The sequence below is a fragment of the Chanos chanos genome, chromosome 2, assembly GCF_902362185.1.
Source record: "Chanos chanos chromosome 2, fChaCha1.1, whole genome shotgun sequence".
Taxonomy (NCBI): domain Eukaryota; kingdom Metazoa; phylum Chordata; class Actinopteri; order Gonorynchiformes; family Chanidae; genus Chanos; species Chanos chanos.
In genome coordinates, this window is record NC_044496.1 from 5,515,556 (window position 1) to 5,530,985 (window position 15,430).

Consider the following 15,430-nt stretch of genomic DNA (forward strand, 5'->3'; position numbering starts at 1 on the left):
TTTGCCTTTTTTTTTTTTTAATACAAATTTCTGTTGTTTGAGATTAAGTTGAGGTATTAAATGGTTTCCCTCATGTTGAGGTGGCAGTGACAATCCATCCACTTTCTGTTTGTGCAACTGAAGAAATAATATCTTCAGACAAGGCAGAGGACAGAAACAAATGTGTTTTTAATTTAATATGAGACCATATGAAATTATCCAATGAATACCACTTTTCTTTCATGCAAACACATGCTTTGATCTCTAAATATTTATGTTGTTCCTTCTGTTGTTTTCATAAAACTGTGTATAACTGTGGTTTTGTAAGTCACAGAAGTATAACAACGGAATACTCACATGAGTAACATGAGTCTTGGTTCTACTACTGTGAAAAATCATGTTAGTGCAGACACTCTGCACGTGCAGTGTACAGATACAACTGCTCATTAAACCAACCGATCATCAAGTAGACCCCTGTAGAAAGTTACCTCTTGGCTTAAATTCAGGAACTTTCTTTCCTGTCTTGTTAGTCTGGGATGAGCAAAAGGATTACTGAGTCACTGACTTACAGAGGCACTCTTTCTTATGGTCAAAAAAATGAGAATGAAGGAGGGAGAGAAAGAGAGAGAGATAGGAAATAATTATATACACCCTAAGAGAATTTCAGTAGGATAAGACTTTGTGATGAAGTACTAGTGAGAACTTGCTAAGATAAATCCACTCTTTGTTACCCTGACACCTGCACAATCGACCGACAAGCCTTCAATAGAACAATGGAAACCTTCATTTCAGGACGTGACTTATCGCTGGCCCCACAGTAGCAGGAAACACAAGTGATGTATGTCAATCATTCTGGCTTTCATTTAGCAGGTAGGGAGTTTTGTCTGCAGGCTGAAAAATTAGGGAGAGAGAGAGAGAGACAGAGAGAGAGGGCTGTAAAAAAGAGAAAAAAAAGGACGTGGTGCTTTGTCTAAAACGGAGAAGGAGAAAGGGGGGCATGAAGAGAGGAAGAAGAGAAAGGAGGGGAAGACTTAAAGTGCTGTGAAACTTTGTCCATTGGGCACTGATTAGATCTGCTGTGTTGTAGTCCCTCCCCTTTTAGCCAGCATGGTCTATATATATACACACACACACACTCGGTGCAGTCCATTCACTGGCTCACACTCCATTCTACGTTCAAGGGTGTCAAGTTTGTGTGTGTGTGTGTGTGTGTATTCGTGCGTGTGTGTGTGTCAACCTGCACGCGCCTCTGTGAGTTCAGAACAGTCAGGAGGAGGCACATGGTTGCTCAGTTAGACTAAAATTCCCTCTGTGAGAGAGAGAGAGAGAGAGAGAAAGAGAGAGAGACAGAGAGAGAGGGAGTGAGAGAGAGAGAGAGAGAGAGAGACAGAGAGTGAGAGAGAGTGAGAGAGAGAGAGAGAGAGAGAGAGAGAGAGACTTGCAAAATAGTTACTCATTCAGAACAATGGAGGACTATGCGCTTTCCTTCTGGATATACATGGCAGTGATGTCCGTGTTTGTTGGCGGTGCAGTGAAGAAGATCTTGGCATCCCACATCAGTTCCATGCCTACTCTGGTGGCCTGGCTGGGTGCCATTGTTCTGGTCGAGAGATTGTGTGCCCTTTGCATGCCTGCTGTCCTGGCACTGGGCATCTTTTGCGCAGTCTGCTGGTTCTACACAGCCTGGGCAGCCCCTGCACCTGCGTTACCGGTCGAGGGCAAGGCAGTCTTCATCACAGGTAAGGAGGGAGACAGAGAGAAAGAGAAAGAGTTCCCAGAACTGGTACTGTTCTAAATGTGTTCTATTCTAGAATCTCTGTTATTCTATACTGAGGTACTTTTTTTGTTGTTGTTGTTCAGGATCAGTCTCCGCTTCTCCTTTTCTCTTTCTTTGTTGCTCTTTCTCTCTTACTCTCTCTCTCTCTTTCTCTGTCTCTACCCTCTCTCTCTGTCTAACTCTCACTGCTTTTATCTTTCTCAGTCTGTTCCGCACAATCATTTTGTAAAAAGTTAAATTTGTGTGAGGGAACAAGATAATTAGAGAACATTAAAATGATTTATCAAACATTTGCCATTTATGTATGAAGTAATTAAATCCGATAGCATGCTTTTATGTATTGCATAAACTGATTACAAAAAAAAAAAAAAAAAATCAAAAGTTTCAAAACTCTATTGATAGGACTGAAAGCCACTAATCAAGTCCAAACTGGAAAAAAAAAATCCAGAAGCCAATCTTGCATGACACATTGTATTTTGAGACCTGTGATTGAAGTCATAATATTTTATAACTGTACAATAATATGGAATTTGGAAACACCCACAAGTTCGTTGTTGGCTCAGGGTTAAGCTGTCTTTGAAAAGTGTCTTTGAAAAGACAAGACTTACATTACTGATTTGATTTTTTTTCTGCCCCTGTAGAAAAAAAAAAAAAACAGCAGCTCTCTCTATGTTTTTTAAATAACTATATTATCCTCAGTGTCAACGCACCATAAAGGACATGTTGATACTTAAACAATGTTTAGATCAACCAAAATGTTAGACTGTAAGACGCTGAGAATAAATGACAAACGTCAGCTGGTGGTGTGATGGAAGCCAACAAGTGCTCACTGTTGACGCTCTGCAATAATCTGTGGCATGATTTTCTAAGTTTGTTTGTATATACACCAATGCTTAAGTGTGTCGAAGTCCCTTTTTCTGGCTGAGGAAGTGCAAAGAGCACCACTCTAAGGAGATTCCTGTCTCTGTTAATTGGATGAGCTAATCTGATCGTTAGTTAAATAGCCTTACGCAATTGGAGCACAGCTTTGCGCACAGATCGTTTTAGGAGTCCATATTACCGTCTATCGCTGTTTCCACTTCAGTAGAAGTCTCATCTTTAACAATCAGTTCGTGGCCATGTCACCAATCACATAGCAATGTACATCTAGTCATCACCTGTTCTGCTATGTTTGGAAGTATTGTAATGTACTTGTAAAGAACCGTGCTGGGTTGTGTGTGCTCTAAGAGGATGCTGGGGATCTTGCTAAAGATGTTGCTCCTTGTAAAGTCTTTTTGAGACTTTTGTGTGTGTGTGTGCGTGTGTGTGCGCGCATGCGTGTGTGTGTGTGTGTGTGAGTGTACCATTCTTCCAAGCCAGCAGTGTACGTGAAGAATTTCTGAACATCGTCTTGATGCCAGCACAGTCCATGAGAGAAAAACAAACAAACCAACAAACCAACACCCCCAGCCCACAACCCCCCCACCCCCACCCCAGAGTAGCTTATTTATTTGTCCTCAAAGAGGTTTAGGAGCTCCTGTGTTTAATCTAGAAACTTAATCTATTTCAGTGGACCGAGCTCTTAATTTGTTCACTTGTCCTTCTGTTCAGGAGTGTAAACTTTTCTTTATCCTCTAAAGGCCAGCCAGCCCCAAACACAGCAACACAAGTGCCTGGATAGAACCCATTGGGTATTTAAGTAAAGCGGTGCTTTGTGGAGGTAATTCAATATTTGGGAAAATATGGGGATCAGATCTTCTGCTTAAGATCTAATTCTTTCAGATAGCTGAGAATGGCTGATGACATGTGTTCATTTGCGCCTATTGTGAAAAACATATATTTAAAAAGTTAAGGTACTATGAAAGGTAGTGTCAAAGTCTCTGATTCAGGATCCAAGCAGTTAACCTGCTGTAAGCCTATTGCTTAACAAAAACTTAGCAAAACTCCTCTGTTAGAACTCTAAGTACTCAGGTTTCTCTGAATTCAAAGTGGCTAGCCAAATATATCACGTGCCAGCCACTAGGTGATGCTATGTTAGCTTTCGTTTTGTGCAACTTTCACAAATAGATGATGATTGCCATGAAATGATCAAAGAAGTTATCCGAAGAATGTTTATGATTCCAAACCATCTGACCAACACAACCAAGTACACTGCACCCCCCCTTTTTTTGTCTCAAGCGCATTTTTCGACTGTCACCAAACTTGTCCCACTATAGGTGGCAGAACGGAACTTATGCTATTCAGCCAATGGATGGTGTTAAACTGGAAAATTTCTGAATGCCCTTGTGCTCGGACCCCGCTAATTGATTTGTTGCCGCTATAATTATGTTTAATTATTGTGAAGTGAAAGTTGAGCTGTGATCATGAAAAAGTACGAACACTAACCCACATCGTCCATTCATTGTTTTTTGGAGACATTGGACTTTCTCTCCCCTGGCAAATGACACTAATCAGTGACCATTGACTACTGTCTTTGCCAACTTAAATGGTTTTGTTTTGGACTTTAGAACTGTGGTGTGGGAAACGTCAATAATGGCAGAATCTAAAAGGGAGAATTCTTTTGATTTTCCGCCAGGAAGAGATAGAGAAAATCTAGGTTACACTGTACAGGCTGGTGCAGGAACATCTTAAGCTGTTTGCTTTGCCTCAGCAATCTGCTACACAATGTGAATTGATGGCCTTTCCATACCTTATCACTGTTTTTGGCACACAGATACTTGCGAGCTGAACGGAAATACTGTGTTTGGTTCTTTGTTTATATTTCATGCCAAGGAAATATCTGAACTCAGAGGTAACTTTAGGGTTAGAGGGGTTAAAACTTTGCTAAAAGTTAATAATCCACTTTATTACTACTTAAAAATGGTCAATTATTTTCCCTAAAATCATAAAATTTAGTGAAGCAATTAAACCACGTTAAACATTTGGGGGAAACTGGACTTCTAGCATAATTTTGTCACGGTGTCCTGGCAGCTGGTCTGTAGTTGTTTGACATCAGTAATTTGTCCGGCTCTGTTATGTCAGGTATTTTAAAGTAGAATGCAGCACAGAAACGTAATAAAAAAAAAATCCAGTTTGTGAAGGCCTTAAGAGGCTGTCTAGTGGCATGGTAACTAAGCCGAAGTCATGTCAAAAACTCCAACTCACCTCCTTCTGTGACACCCAACTGTTTCCTGCTGTTCAGACATAATGTCTCTTTCTCTCTCTCTCTCTCTCTCACACACACACACACACACACACACACACACACACACACAAACCCATACACACAGACCCATACACACAGGTAAATGCAAAGACAGATTCACACACACACACACACACGTACATGCAAAGACAGATTCACACACACACACACACACACACACACACACACAGAAAAAATCCTTGACAACCGTTGCAAACACTTTCTCCTGTGGCCCAGGTTTCTTATTCTGAGCTGCTATTGGACAGCTCTCATTAATGAGCCTCTCTCTCAGCAGCACTGAGGCAAAGCTGTAATTCTTTAAATTAAAAAAGAAAGCGGAAAAAACTTTAAACCTCTTACAGAGTCCACTGAAGTGCACGGGCACTGGCAGGAATTTCTCTGAGAATAGAGAGAGGTTGGAGTCACAAAATTGGCTGACTGGGCAACTTGTAGACAGCCTGAGTCTCACTGTGCAGTCAGCTTGAGTTCCTAGTCTAACAACCGTCTCGCCAGAAAAACCTTCAACATTTTGAGAGCAAACATGGACAGAGAGGTTACGGCCAAGCTGTTAAATCTCCAGAACATCAGACACTACCAATACTCCATGTCATGCCCCATAGTAAGCTTCATATTTTTGACTTTATATTTTAAATTTTTAAAAATTACTGAGCTAAGCTGAATCTGTTCATTTTTGATTAGAGCCAAAAAAAAAAAACCCCAAAAAACCCCAGGATCAAAAACGTCATGGATATGAGGTTGTTTAAACATTCATTGAGGATCTGTTTTCTTTGTAGATATCTTTCTCTCTCCCTCATTGCCCCCCCCCCCCCATCCCCACCCGTTCTTTAGCTGTCTACATAAGTGTTCCCATTGCAGCAGACGTATTGCAGATATCCTCTCTGGTGACAGAGAACAAACTTGACTGGAGGGTTGAGTCTTACAACAACGCAACACCCAGCAGGAGAGATGAAAACTGTGAATGAGTTTTCACTGAGTCATAAACCTGTTTACACTGCAAGTCTTAGGTTAAGACTAACTGCAACCGCAACAAACCATTTCATCACAGTACTTAAATCACTGTCTCTTTTTTTACTTCCTTTCTGCCATGCTCTTCTCCAGTTCGCTTGCAGAAACTCCATGACAACTGCGCTGAGCCCAGCTGAACACAAAGTTCTCACACCTTCTGAAGTGAGACCTTCTAATGTTACCTCACACAGCTAGCTTATCTGTCTGCCCTGCTCTCTTTGTTTCATCCACACACGTCATCAGCTCACCGGGCCAAACAACAACAACAACAACAACAAACAAACAAACAAACAAACAAAACAAAACAAAAAAAAGACATATGAGAACAATTCTACCGCTGAAAGAAGCTGCTCACAGCGCATCAACCTCCCATGTTTATATTTCCGCCGTTTAAATTAGAATCACACAGAACAACTGAACATCATTTCTGAAGCAAAAGTTGTTTCAGTCAAGTCGTCTGATGTGTTGTGCAAGGGCACATACAGAAACCTCGATTGCTTCCAGATGTGTAAGTTCTCCGCACACCTTTGGAACTATGATTGTGCAGGATGGTGGGTGGATGGTGGTAGTGGGGGTCCTCTACTATGATGTGTATAGCCAGATCATAATATGAGGTCAGAGGAACCAAGAGGCCATCACAGGGTGTGAGTGTGGGGTTTAACAAGAGCCCCTCCACGAAACCACCACCAATCACGACCAAGAGCGGTGGGCTGCACGTGAGCGTGGGCAGTCAGCTTAGGGCCAGCCGTCCGCTGACACGTCTGTGACTTTGACTGTGCCAATCAATACAGCTTCATCTGTGTTTATTTTTCTGTCCCCTGGAAAGGCCTCAACCGGTTTCGTAAGACGCGTTCCGAAACATCCCCTCGGAAAACCGACTCCAGGATGGTGATAATATTTCCATCTGTCCCTCAGCGAAAAGTGGGTTGCAACAGAACAGAGTGTATCACAATGTCTTACTTTGCCTGGCTGTAATAAACATCCCTTAAAGCCAGAGTGCGGTTAGAGATGAACTCTATCTGTCCTTACAGAGGTAACTGTAGATATTTGGGGAGGTGGCAATAGACAAACACAGCCAAGTTTCAGCCTCACTGACTGAACTGCTGGTGATCTGAACCAGTGGCACATTTATAGTTTTGATACGCTAGCAACAAGGTCCCAGCTCTCAGAGCGGACAGATGAGTGTACTGATTTAACTGATATTGTCATGAGACAATCAATCAAAGGTGACTTGAGAACTGAACTTTCCATCTAAAAAGTTCAAACCCAAAGTTTACAAACACACACACACACACACACACACACACACGCACACACAAGCGCTTGCGCACGCGCACACACACACACACACACACACACACACACACACACACACACACACACACACCAGCTGTGCTAGCTCATCATTAGTGGTCAACACACAACAACACATTCTTCCGATCTCCCTCAGTGTCTTTGAAACATCTCAAAATTCTGCCTCTCAGTGGAGCCATTTCAGTATGTACTGAACGTTTGCAACCCTCCATTTTCAGTTCAAACTTAACCATAAAGACAATCCCATTCCTGCCAAACTTTTGGAACAGGTGAAACCCTGAGTTCAAGGGGAAAGAGAACCTGTTCTCAGAATTTCCTAAAATACCTGTATTTCCTACAGTGACTCTTATGTAACCAGAAGCAGCTGACGGCTCAGGTGTCTCTGTCAGCTTCTGACTGGCACAGGGGCTGCTGTTTTGTCATGATGCTGTACATTGTGAAAGTGAGAAAACCAAACCTGTCATATGCTCATACTGTCCTATTGGTCTGGAGTATTCCTTGTATTCCCTTTGGCTCAGCCTTTGAGTTCTTTTAATGTGTGATTGTCTTGATTGTTATATCCATGTGGAAAAAAGCGCCCCCCCCCCCCCCCCCACACACACACACAGTCTTGGCACACGTCTAGAAGAATGCTCTTTTCATCTGTCCAGATTTAAAACTGAATGAGAGAGAGAGAGAGGGAGAGAGAGAGTGAAAGAGAGAGAGGCCAGTAAGGGGTGTTCAGACATATTGCACTGTGTCCTCAGGATACCTTATGCATAGATTATGATCCATAAAGAACACAGGAGGGGTGTGTGTGTGTGTGTGTAATATGTGTGTCTAAGTGTCATAGAAAACTGATTATGATAACAAAAGTCATATTTTGCTCTCCAGGTTCAGGCTTTGACCTGTGGTCATAATGTGGTGTGACATTCACAAGGAAGGCAGTAAATATCTCTCTCTCTCTCCCTCTGTCTCTCTTTATCTCTCTCTCTCTGTCTCTCTTTCTCTCTCTTTATCTCTCTCTCTCTGTCTCTCTTTCTCTCTCTCTCTCTGTCTCTCCTTCTCTCTCTTTATCTCTCTCTTTCTCTCTCCCCCTCTCTGTCTCTCTTTCTCTCTCCACCTCTCTCTCTCTCTCTGCCTCTATGTCTCTCACTGTGTCTCCCCTCCTTCTCTGTCTCCCCTCCTTGTCTCTCTCTCCATCTTACTCTCTCTCTCTCTTGCTCTCTCCATCTATCTATCTTTTTCTTGTTACTGAGTAAACTCAGTTTACTTTTGTGTGGCAACCAATTTAACACAATAAGTCTTGTGGTCTCAAAAATGAAGTACAATCTCTCAGTAATTCAGAAAATGTTCTGGATAAATTCTCCCAAAACACTCCACAATCCCAAACTACTAAATCTTAAATGGCTGATGAAATAACAACATTTTTTTTGTTTCAATTCAGTAATAGTTTACATGTTTTCTTTTGGAACAACCTCACATGAAATCAATTCCTCTTTTTCAAATGTGCACATTTATTTATATTTACCATAATTCCACTCATATGAGTTCATTCTATATTTGTTGTCTGTAGTTTATCCTCTCCTAGACATCAAGACAACACAATAACACGTCAAAATACATGTTTTTTAATAATCCGCTGTATGGTTTGGTTTGAAACTTTCCCTAGAGCGTATTCATTTATCAGGACCAGGATGACGTTTGTGAAGATGTGGTGTTAGATTTCTCATCACTGTGTTGCCCTGACTCACGGTGAAAGAAACCATGGCATCTCTCTGCCACATTCATCCTGGCCACTTCGTTTGGTTTAGCCCTACTCTCGACCTGTGCTCTCAGGTTTCATGCTTAACATACAGACTCGTCCATTTCCATTCACACGGACGTCCAATGTGTGAGCGTGAGGGGTCATGTTAGCTAGGCTGGAGCAAAAAACAATATCTCTGGTATTTGTCCTGTACTCTTTATAGTTTTGCCGGAAGCAAGAAAATCAAAGTTTGCACGACAAGCACCGCGCTCTGGAAGGTGTTGGGGGAGAGGCAGATATTGAAAGCATCTCTCTCTATTTCTCTCCCCGTTTCTCTCTCTCTCTCTCTCCTCGCAGGATGTGATTCAGGGTTCGGCAACGCTACGGTGAAGCATTTGGATGCGATGGGTTTCCAGGTGTTTGCTACAGTGCTGGATCTGGAAGGGGAAGGGGCTCGTCACCTGAAGAGCGTCTGCTCCCCTCGCGTTTCTCTGCTCCAAGTGGACATCACTCAGCCGCAGCAGATCCAACAAGCCCTCCTGGATACCAAGGCTAAACTGGGCATGAAAGGTGAGAGTCTGAACACACACACACACATACACACTCACACACACAAACACACACACACACACATACACATTCGTGCACATTCACACACGTGCACGAATGTATCCAAAGCCAACCACAGGCTTAGTCAGGCTGAAACAATAGCAGTTAAGTGAGGTGATCTATTAGATCAGGGGTTTTTTGGGGTTCTTCCTTCTTTTTTTGGCACGGAAACTATGCTATGAGCCAAACATCCAGGGTAGCCATAAGAGCAGTATCATTCCTCTGAAGAAAAACAGACCAAATAATGGGAGGTAACACAAACACGGACATGTTGGGTGGGTTCCCGTGACCGTGTTTAATCTCTAGGAGTCATGTAAGGATAGAGTGTGTGGCCCAGAGAGCAGTGTAAGAGTTTGGGAAAAGGTCATTCACACACTCAGTTACTAAGTGTTCTCTTACTGGGCTGTGTGTGTGTGTGTGTGTGTGTGTGTTTTGGCAGTCAATCAAAGGCCTGTTTTATTATCAAACACTACAGCAGAGCCAGGTGTCTGACCAATGATTAAGAGGAGAGTAAAATATCTAAAAAAAAAAAAAAAAAAAAAAAAAAAACCCTAGGGAGTGTGTTTGTGTTTGTGTTTGGGGGGGTGTGGGGAGGGGGGAGGAGGGAGGGAGAAAGTCAAATAAGGTCAGTACGTTTTTGCTTGTTGAGGTTTTCCCAGGAAACATGACTACAAATACACACACACACACACACACATACAAGCAAGAAGTTGACCTATCTCTCTGTCATCTGGACAGAGAGGAGAAGCTGCTGAGGCATTTTGCCCTGTCAGCTGGTTGTAGTGTTTTTTTTTTTTTCTCTCACTCACTCGCCTCCTGTCTCTGTCCTCTGTGGTGGCTTCATGGCATAATGTGTACAATTTAAAATTAACATTTTCATGCTTGTCCCTCAACTGAGTGTAAACAGAGGAATTATACCATACATAAAGCCATACGCACAGCTTCCACTTAAACACACACACACACACACACCTGGCCTGTAGTGCGGCTGTGGTTTTTGTAAAGCGTAATGTCTCCACCCTGCCTCACAGCCATAAGCGGACTTTGTGAATATAAACTGCACTAATATAAACAGTTTCCTGTCTAGCGAGTGGGAAAAACAGAAAAGGTGCATAATTATATGCTTTTATAAAGACTTGCAATGAGCAATCCATCCGCTGTCCAAGTCAGGTGGTTTTTACAGATTGAGACAGAGAGTGAGATTATTCTTTATGGGAGTGAAAGAGAATGAAGGTACAGCTTTAGTTAATATTTCAAAACGAGAACCAGCTGTTGTTTGACGTTGTCTGACCCCCACATATCTTTCTTCACTCTCTCCCTGCTGTCTAACGAGATGAACTCTCGTAACATTTACAAAGCCCTGAATGTGGTACGTCCCTCTCTTTGATGTGTCTCTGCACAGCGCTGTTACCAACAGGGTCAGAGCTAAAGCGCTAAATAGAGGCAGACGTGCTAGAGCGTTAAGTAAACCATCTCTCTTTCTCTTTCTCCGGTGACTGATGCGGTTTTGCCTTTCTTGTCGGCCCCTGTTTGTGTGTGAGTGAGATTTCTGGCGGCGCGGTTCGATTCCTATGGTTTAGAACCTCCCTTTATCACCCGCACTTACGTTAAATCACAAACACTACAGGAGTGAAGGAGGCCGAAACGCAGCCCTTACAAGTCTCTTTGTCTGTTTTTTTGTTTTTTTCCTTTCCTTTGTTCGTTTTGTTTAAAGTGGTGCTTGGGTTTTATTAAAAATCCTCCAAACATCTGGTTTTCTCTCTTCTTCTTGTAACACTTCACTAGATCTGTTCATCTGAACTTGCATCTATCTATCTATCTATCTATCTACACATCCGTCACACATATATCACAGTATCAAACATGCCCGTGCTCTGTATTTTTGCTTCCAGGTCTGTGGGGCCTTGTGAACAATGCAGGACTGTGTGTGAACTTTGGAGATGCTGAGCTTTCACTTATGTCCAACTACAGAGGCTGCATGGAGGTCAACTTCTTTGGCACGGTGATGGTCACCAAAACCTTCCTGCCTCTCCTGCGGCAGTCTAAAGGGAGAATCATCACCATCTCCAGCCCCTCAGGTAAATAGCTGCATACACACGCTGCCACGTGCAAACACACACACATATAAACACACAAGCGCACAGATAAGCACACTTGCAATACAAATGGAGTGTGTTCGGTCCACAAATGATCGTAAAAGCATGACTCACCAACATGTGTTGACTGACACAGAGGGAAGTGCCAATCCATGAATAGGCTTCAGGATATATCATCAGATCTTCTCAGCCGCTGAATGCCTAGCGGAGTGCACTAACTGAGCCAGGCACAGAAAATGTGTGACATTGTGTGAGGTTTTTTGTTTGTTTGTTTTTTAGATCATTTTACAGTCTAAGGCTTCTGCATATCTTGACTGAATGAGTCAATAATGTTGAATTGGGTGTGTGAAAAACTTTACTCCAGTTTCACTTCTACGTAGTGATGTGGTTAATTACTTTCAAACACTCTCTTGGGTTCAGAGGTATTTGGTCCCTTAGGTATATGTGTACATTGTGTTCTGTCTTTATCAGGCTCGAGTTTTATCAGTGTGTGCTTACCTAGGCGGTGACATCGCAGTTTAATACCGCGAATAACCAACTGGTACAAGGACAATCGATCTTTCCACTGGAAACGACGGCGATATGCCTATGCGTAAATTTAAAGTTTCTAAGTGGAAGGAACAAAATGCCTAGTTTCTAACCGAAACACTGCTACCATAAGGAAGAAAACGGTAGAGGCAACTTGGTGGGCTGTTTTTATTGCGCACTTTGCTTTTATCTCGTCAGCAGTTAAACTTGAGAGATCCAATCCCCAAATCCTTCATTCCGCGTATAGCTTGCGGGGAAACCGCACGTTTACAAACTGTCTCTCTGCAATTAGCCCCACCGGTCTCTGTCTCCGCTCGGCTGAGCCGAGGATCTTTTTCATTTATCCTCCCATTCAGCTGTCTTCGCCGCCCAAAGTGCAACACGCCCTCTCCGCAACAACAGTGCTTTTATGTGTGCTGGAACAGGTCCTATCAAATCTGTCATTGGCTTCAAAAAACCGCGCCAGGTTTTTATACAGGTCCATTTTCCTCTCGTAACGTCACCCTGTCCTTTAATAGCAACACCATGTTCTTAAACGCGAAGTCACCAGATAAGAAACGGCACATTAAAAAGGGGGGGAAAGTGTGGCATTCAATGAATGAATTTACAACCTTAGTTATGAAGTTATACCATTTTCACACAGTAATGGTCTCTCCACAGTTATGGGAGGATAGCTTTTACATTCCCTTTGAGCCGATTTTTTCGTTTACAAAACTGCATTTACAACATATCACAAAACGCAGTAAAATTCTGCGGAGGTGGTGGTCAATGTCAATACGCAGATGTCAAACTCGAAGTTTTTCTCGGGCAGTACTAATATGAGACGTTTTTTTTTTTTCTTCATGTGTGTGCCTGCAGGTGAGCAGCCCTTCCCTTGTCTGGCATCCTATGGGGCGTCCAAAGCAGCTCTGAATTTGTTCATTAACACACTACGCCACGAACTGGAGCCCTGGGGTTTGAAATTTTCCACCATTTTACCGTCTGCCTTCAGAACAGGTGAGGAAGGCTATTTATGCTGTTAAACGTTGTTTATTTACGATGTAACAGGTCGATTGGTCTCAGAACAGAACCACGATAGACACTCCAGCAAGACTTTGTTGTATAGGTCAAGGTCATGAAAAAGCTCATTTGTTAGGTGTCAGAACAGGGAGACAGATTCAAAACATGTGAAAAAAATCACTAGGAACAATCTCTTTATCTAGAGCATCATCACACTTTTAGTGTTTGGAACCAAAGACTGAATGCAATGCCAAAATTGCTGTATTGAGAGAACATACAAGACCATACAAGAAAGAAAAAAACAAAAATAAATACTGATGAATTAGGAACAATGAGCTTGAACAATGATTTCAATCAAAGCATGGATTTACTTTAAATATACCAGATTAGCTATTCCCATTAAGATGCTATTCATATTGAACTTAAAATGGTTTGTAAGATAATTAAATTCTATTCAGTACTGTTGATATTTCTTTTTGGCAAAAGAACACAAATAATGCATTGCCCTAATCTTAAAACCATTTGAACACAATTTATATCATAATTATAAGGATGGAGTCTCTTAATGAAGCATTCATCAGTACTTTACTGATACCACTATATTTTTAACTGTACAGAACATTTATTTTGGCTATTAGTGTTCCAATGTTAAAATGCTGAGAAAAAAAAAACACACACACACACACACATTAGAGTATCTGGATCATTCAATGCTAGAAAGACCAACTATTTAATCTTTTTCATTAGAAAAGAATGTTTACAGTTTGGCTGGATAAAATGGTCAAGATCCTGGCTTCGACCGCGGGCTCTCCTTGCTCACTGATTTTAACCCGCGTCTCTGCCAGAATTTTCTCAGAGGGATTATTGTGTAAATGCTGGGATAAAGTGTGCCCAGACCCCTTTTTTTTTTTATAACATCTCGCTCACCAACCTAAGCCATTTTCTCCTCTCCTCTTCCGACTCCATCTGAGCTTTGTATTGTCAGCACGTATTATATTCTGTCACATTGAATTTGCATTACACAGAGAACACTGCAGGTTCCTTTTTTTGTTTGTTTATGTTCTGCATTAAGTAAATACCTGTTTAAGTAAATAGCTGTTCGGGTATTTACTGTGCGGCACGTGGGGCTCGGCTATTCAGCCACTAAACGGGAGGTGAACGAATACCTCCTGAACGTTTTAGAGCCCTTGCGCCCGTAGGGGACTGTTGGACATGTATAATTGTGAGAGTGTGTGTATGTGCGTGTGATCGTGTACATCGGGTGATGGGGCTCGCACTGAAAATCATTTGTGACATTTCAGGTCAGTGCAGGAACACGGATTACTGGGAGAAACAGCACAAGCACTTAATCCAGAACCTGTCGCCCAGTCTCCTTGAAGAATATGGGGAAGAGTACATTCTGGAGACCAAGGACCTGTTCCAGAACCACGCCAAGACGGCCAGCGAGGACCTGAGTCCCGTTGTCAACACCATCGTGGAAGCACTGTTGTCCCCTCAGCCTAGCGTGAGATACTACACTGGTGCCGGAGTCCGCCTCATGTATTTCATCTGCAGCTATTTCCCCGTCAGCATCAGCGACAAGTTCCTGGAGAAACTCTTTGTGAAGAAGAAGGTCATGCCGCGCGCCTTGAGGAAACAGAACGGTCTTGGCACCCTTCTCAGCCACAGTCTCAACAACAACAACAACAACAACAACATAAACAACAACAACAACATCAGTAAAATAGAATAGTATTGATTATAGCTCCTTATAGTGAGACACTATAGGACCACTAATCTAGCCCACTCATAGTGCTGAGTCTCCATCGTTGTGAATGGGTCTCGTGTCGTTTCTTTCTTTCCTTGTCATGTCTTTCTTTTTTTTTGAAGGGATCATAGAATTGCACCAAATGGGTTTCGTTCTTGCAAATCACCTGCAACCCTTTTTCAGTTCTCACAAAAGCCCAGAAGCGAAATTGAATATCAAATACGAAACATCAAATGTAAAAATATCAAATGTAACCATTTTGTATCTTATGGATGTAATATGTGAATCTAGTCATAACTTAGTTGAAGTCAGGTTAAGTTTAAGTCAGCTTAGGCTAAGTCAGAGTTTTCAGAGAGTTGTGATAAACTGAATCCCAGGATGAGACGTCTTAGCTCGATCAACGTTTGCTGCTCTCTTTTCTCCCCCAGATCATTTAGGGGTTGCACATACTCCATCATGCAACTTT

At 42.2% G+C, this 15,430-nt stretch overlaps 1 protein-coding gene across 1 annotated transcript; it reads left to right on the forward strand.

Moving 5' to 3' along the window:
• Positions 1-1,414: 1,414 nt before the first annotated feature.
• hsd11b2 (hydroxysteroid (11-beta) dehydrogenase 2) lies at positions 1,415-15,019 on the forward strand. Its single transcript, XM_030765786.1, has 5 exons — positions 1,415-1,718; positions 9,343-9,555; positions 11,487-11,672; positions 13,077-13,214; positions 14,519-15,019. The coding sequence occupies exons 1-5, from the start codon at positions 1,445-1,447 to the stop codon at positions 14,947-14,949; spliced, it is 1,242 nt and encodes a 413-aa protein (XP_030621646.1). The 5' UTR covers positions 1,415-1,444; the 3' UTR covers positions 14,950-15,019.
• The last annotated feature ends 411 nt before the right edge of the window (positions 15,020-15,430 follow it).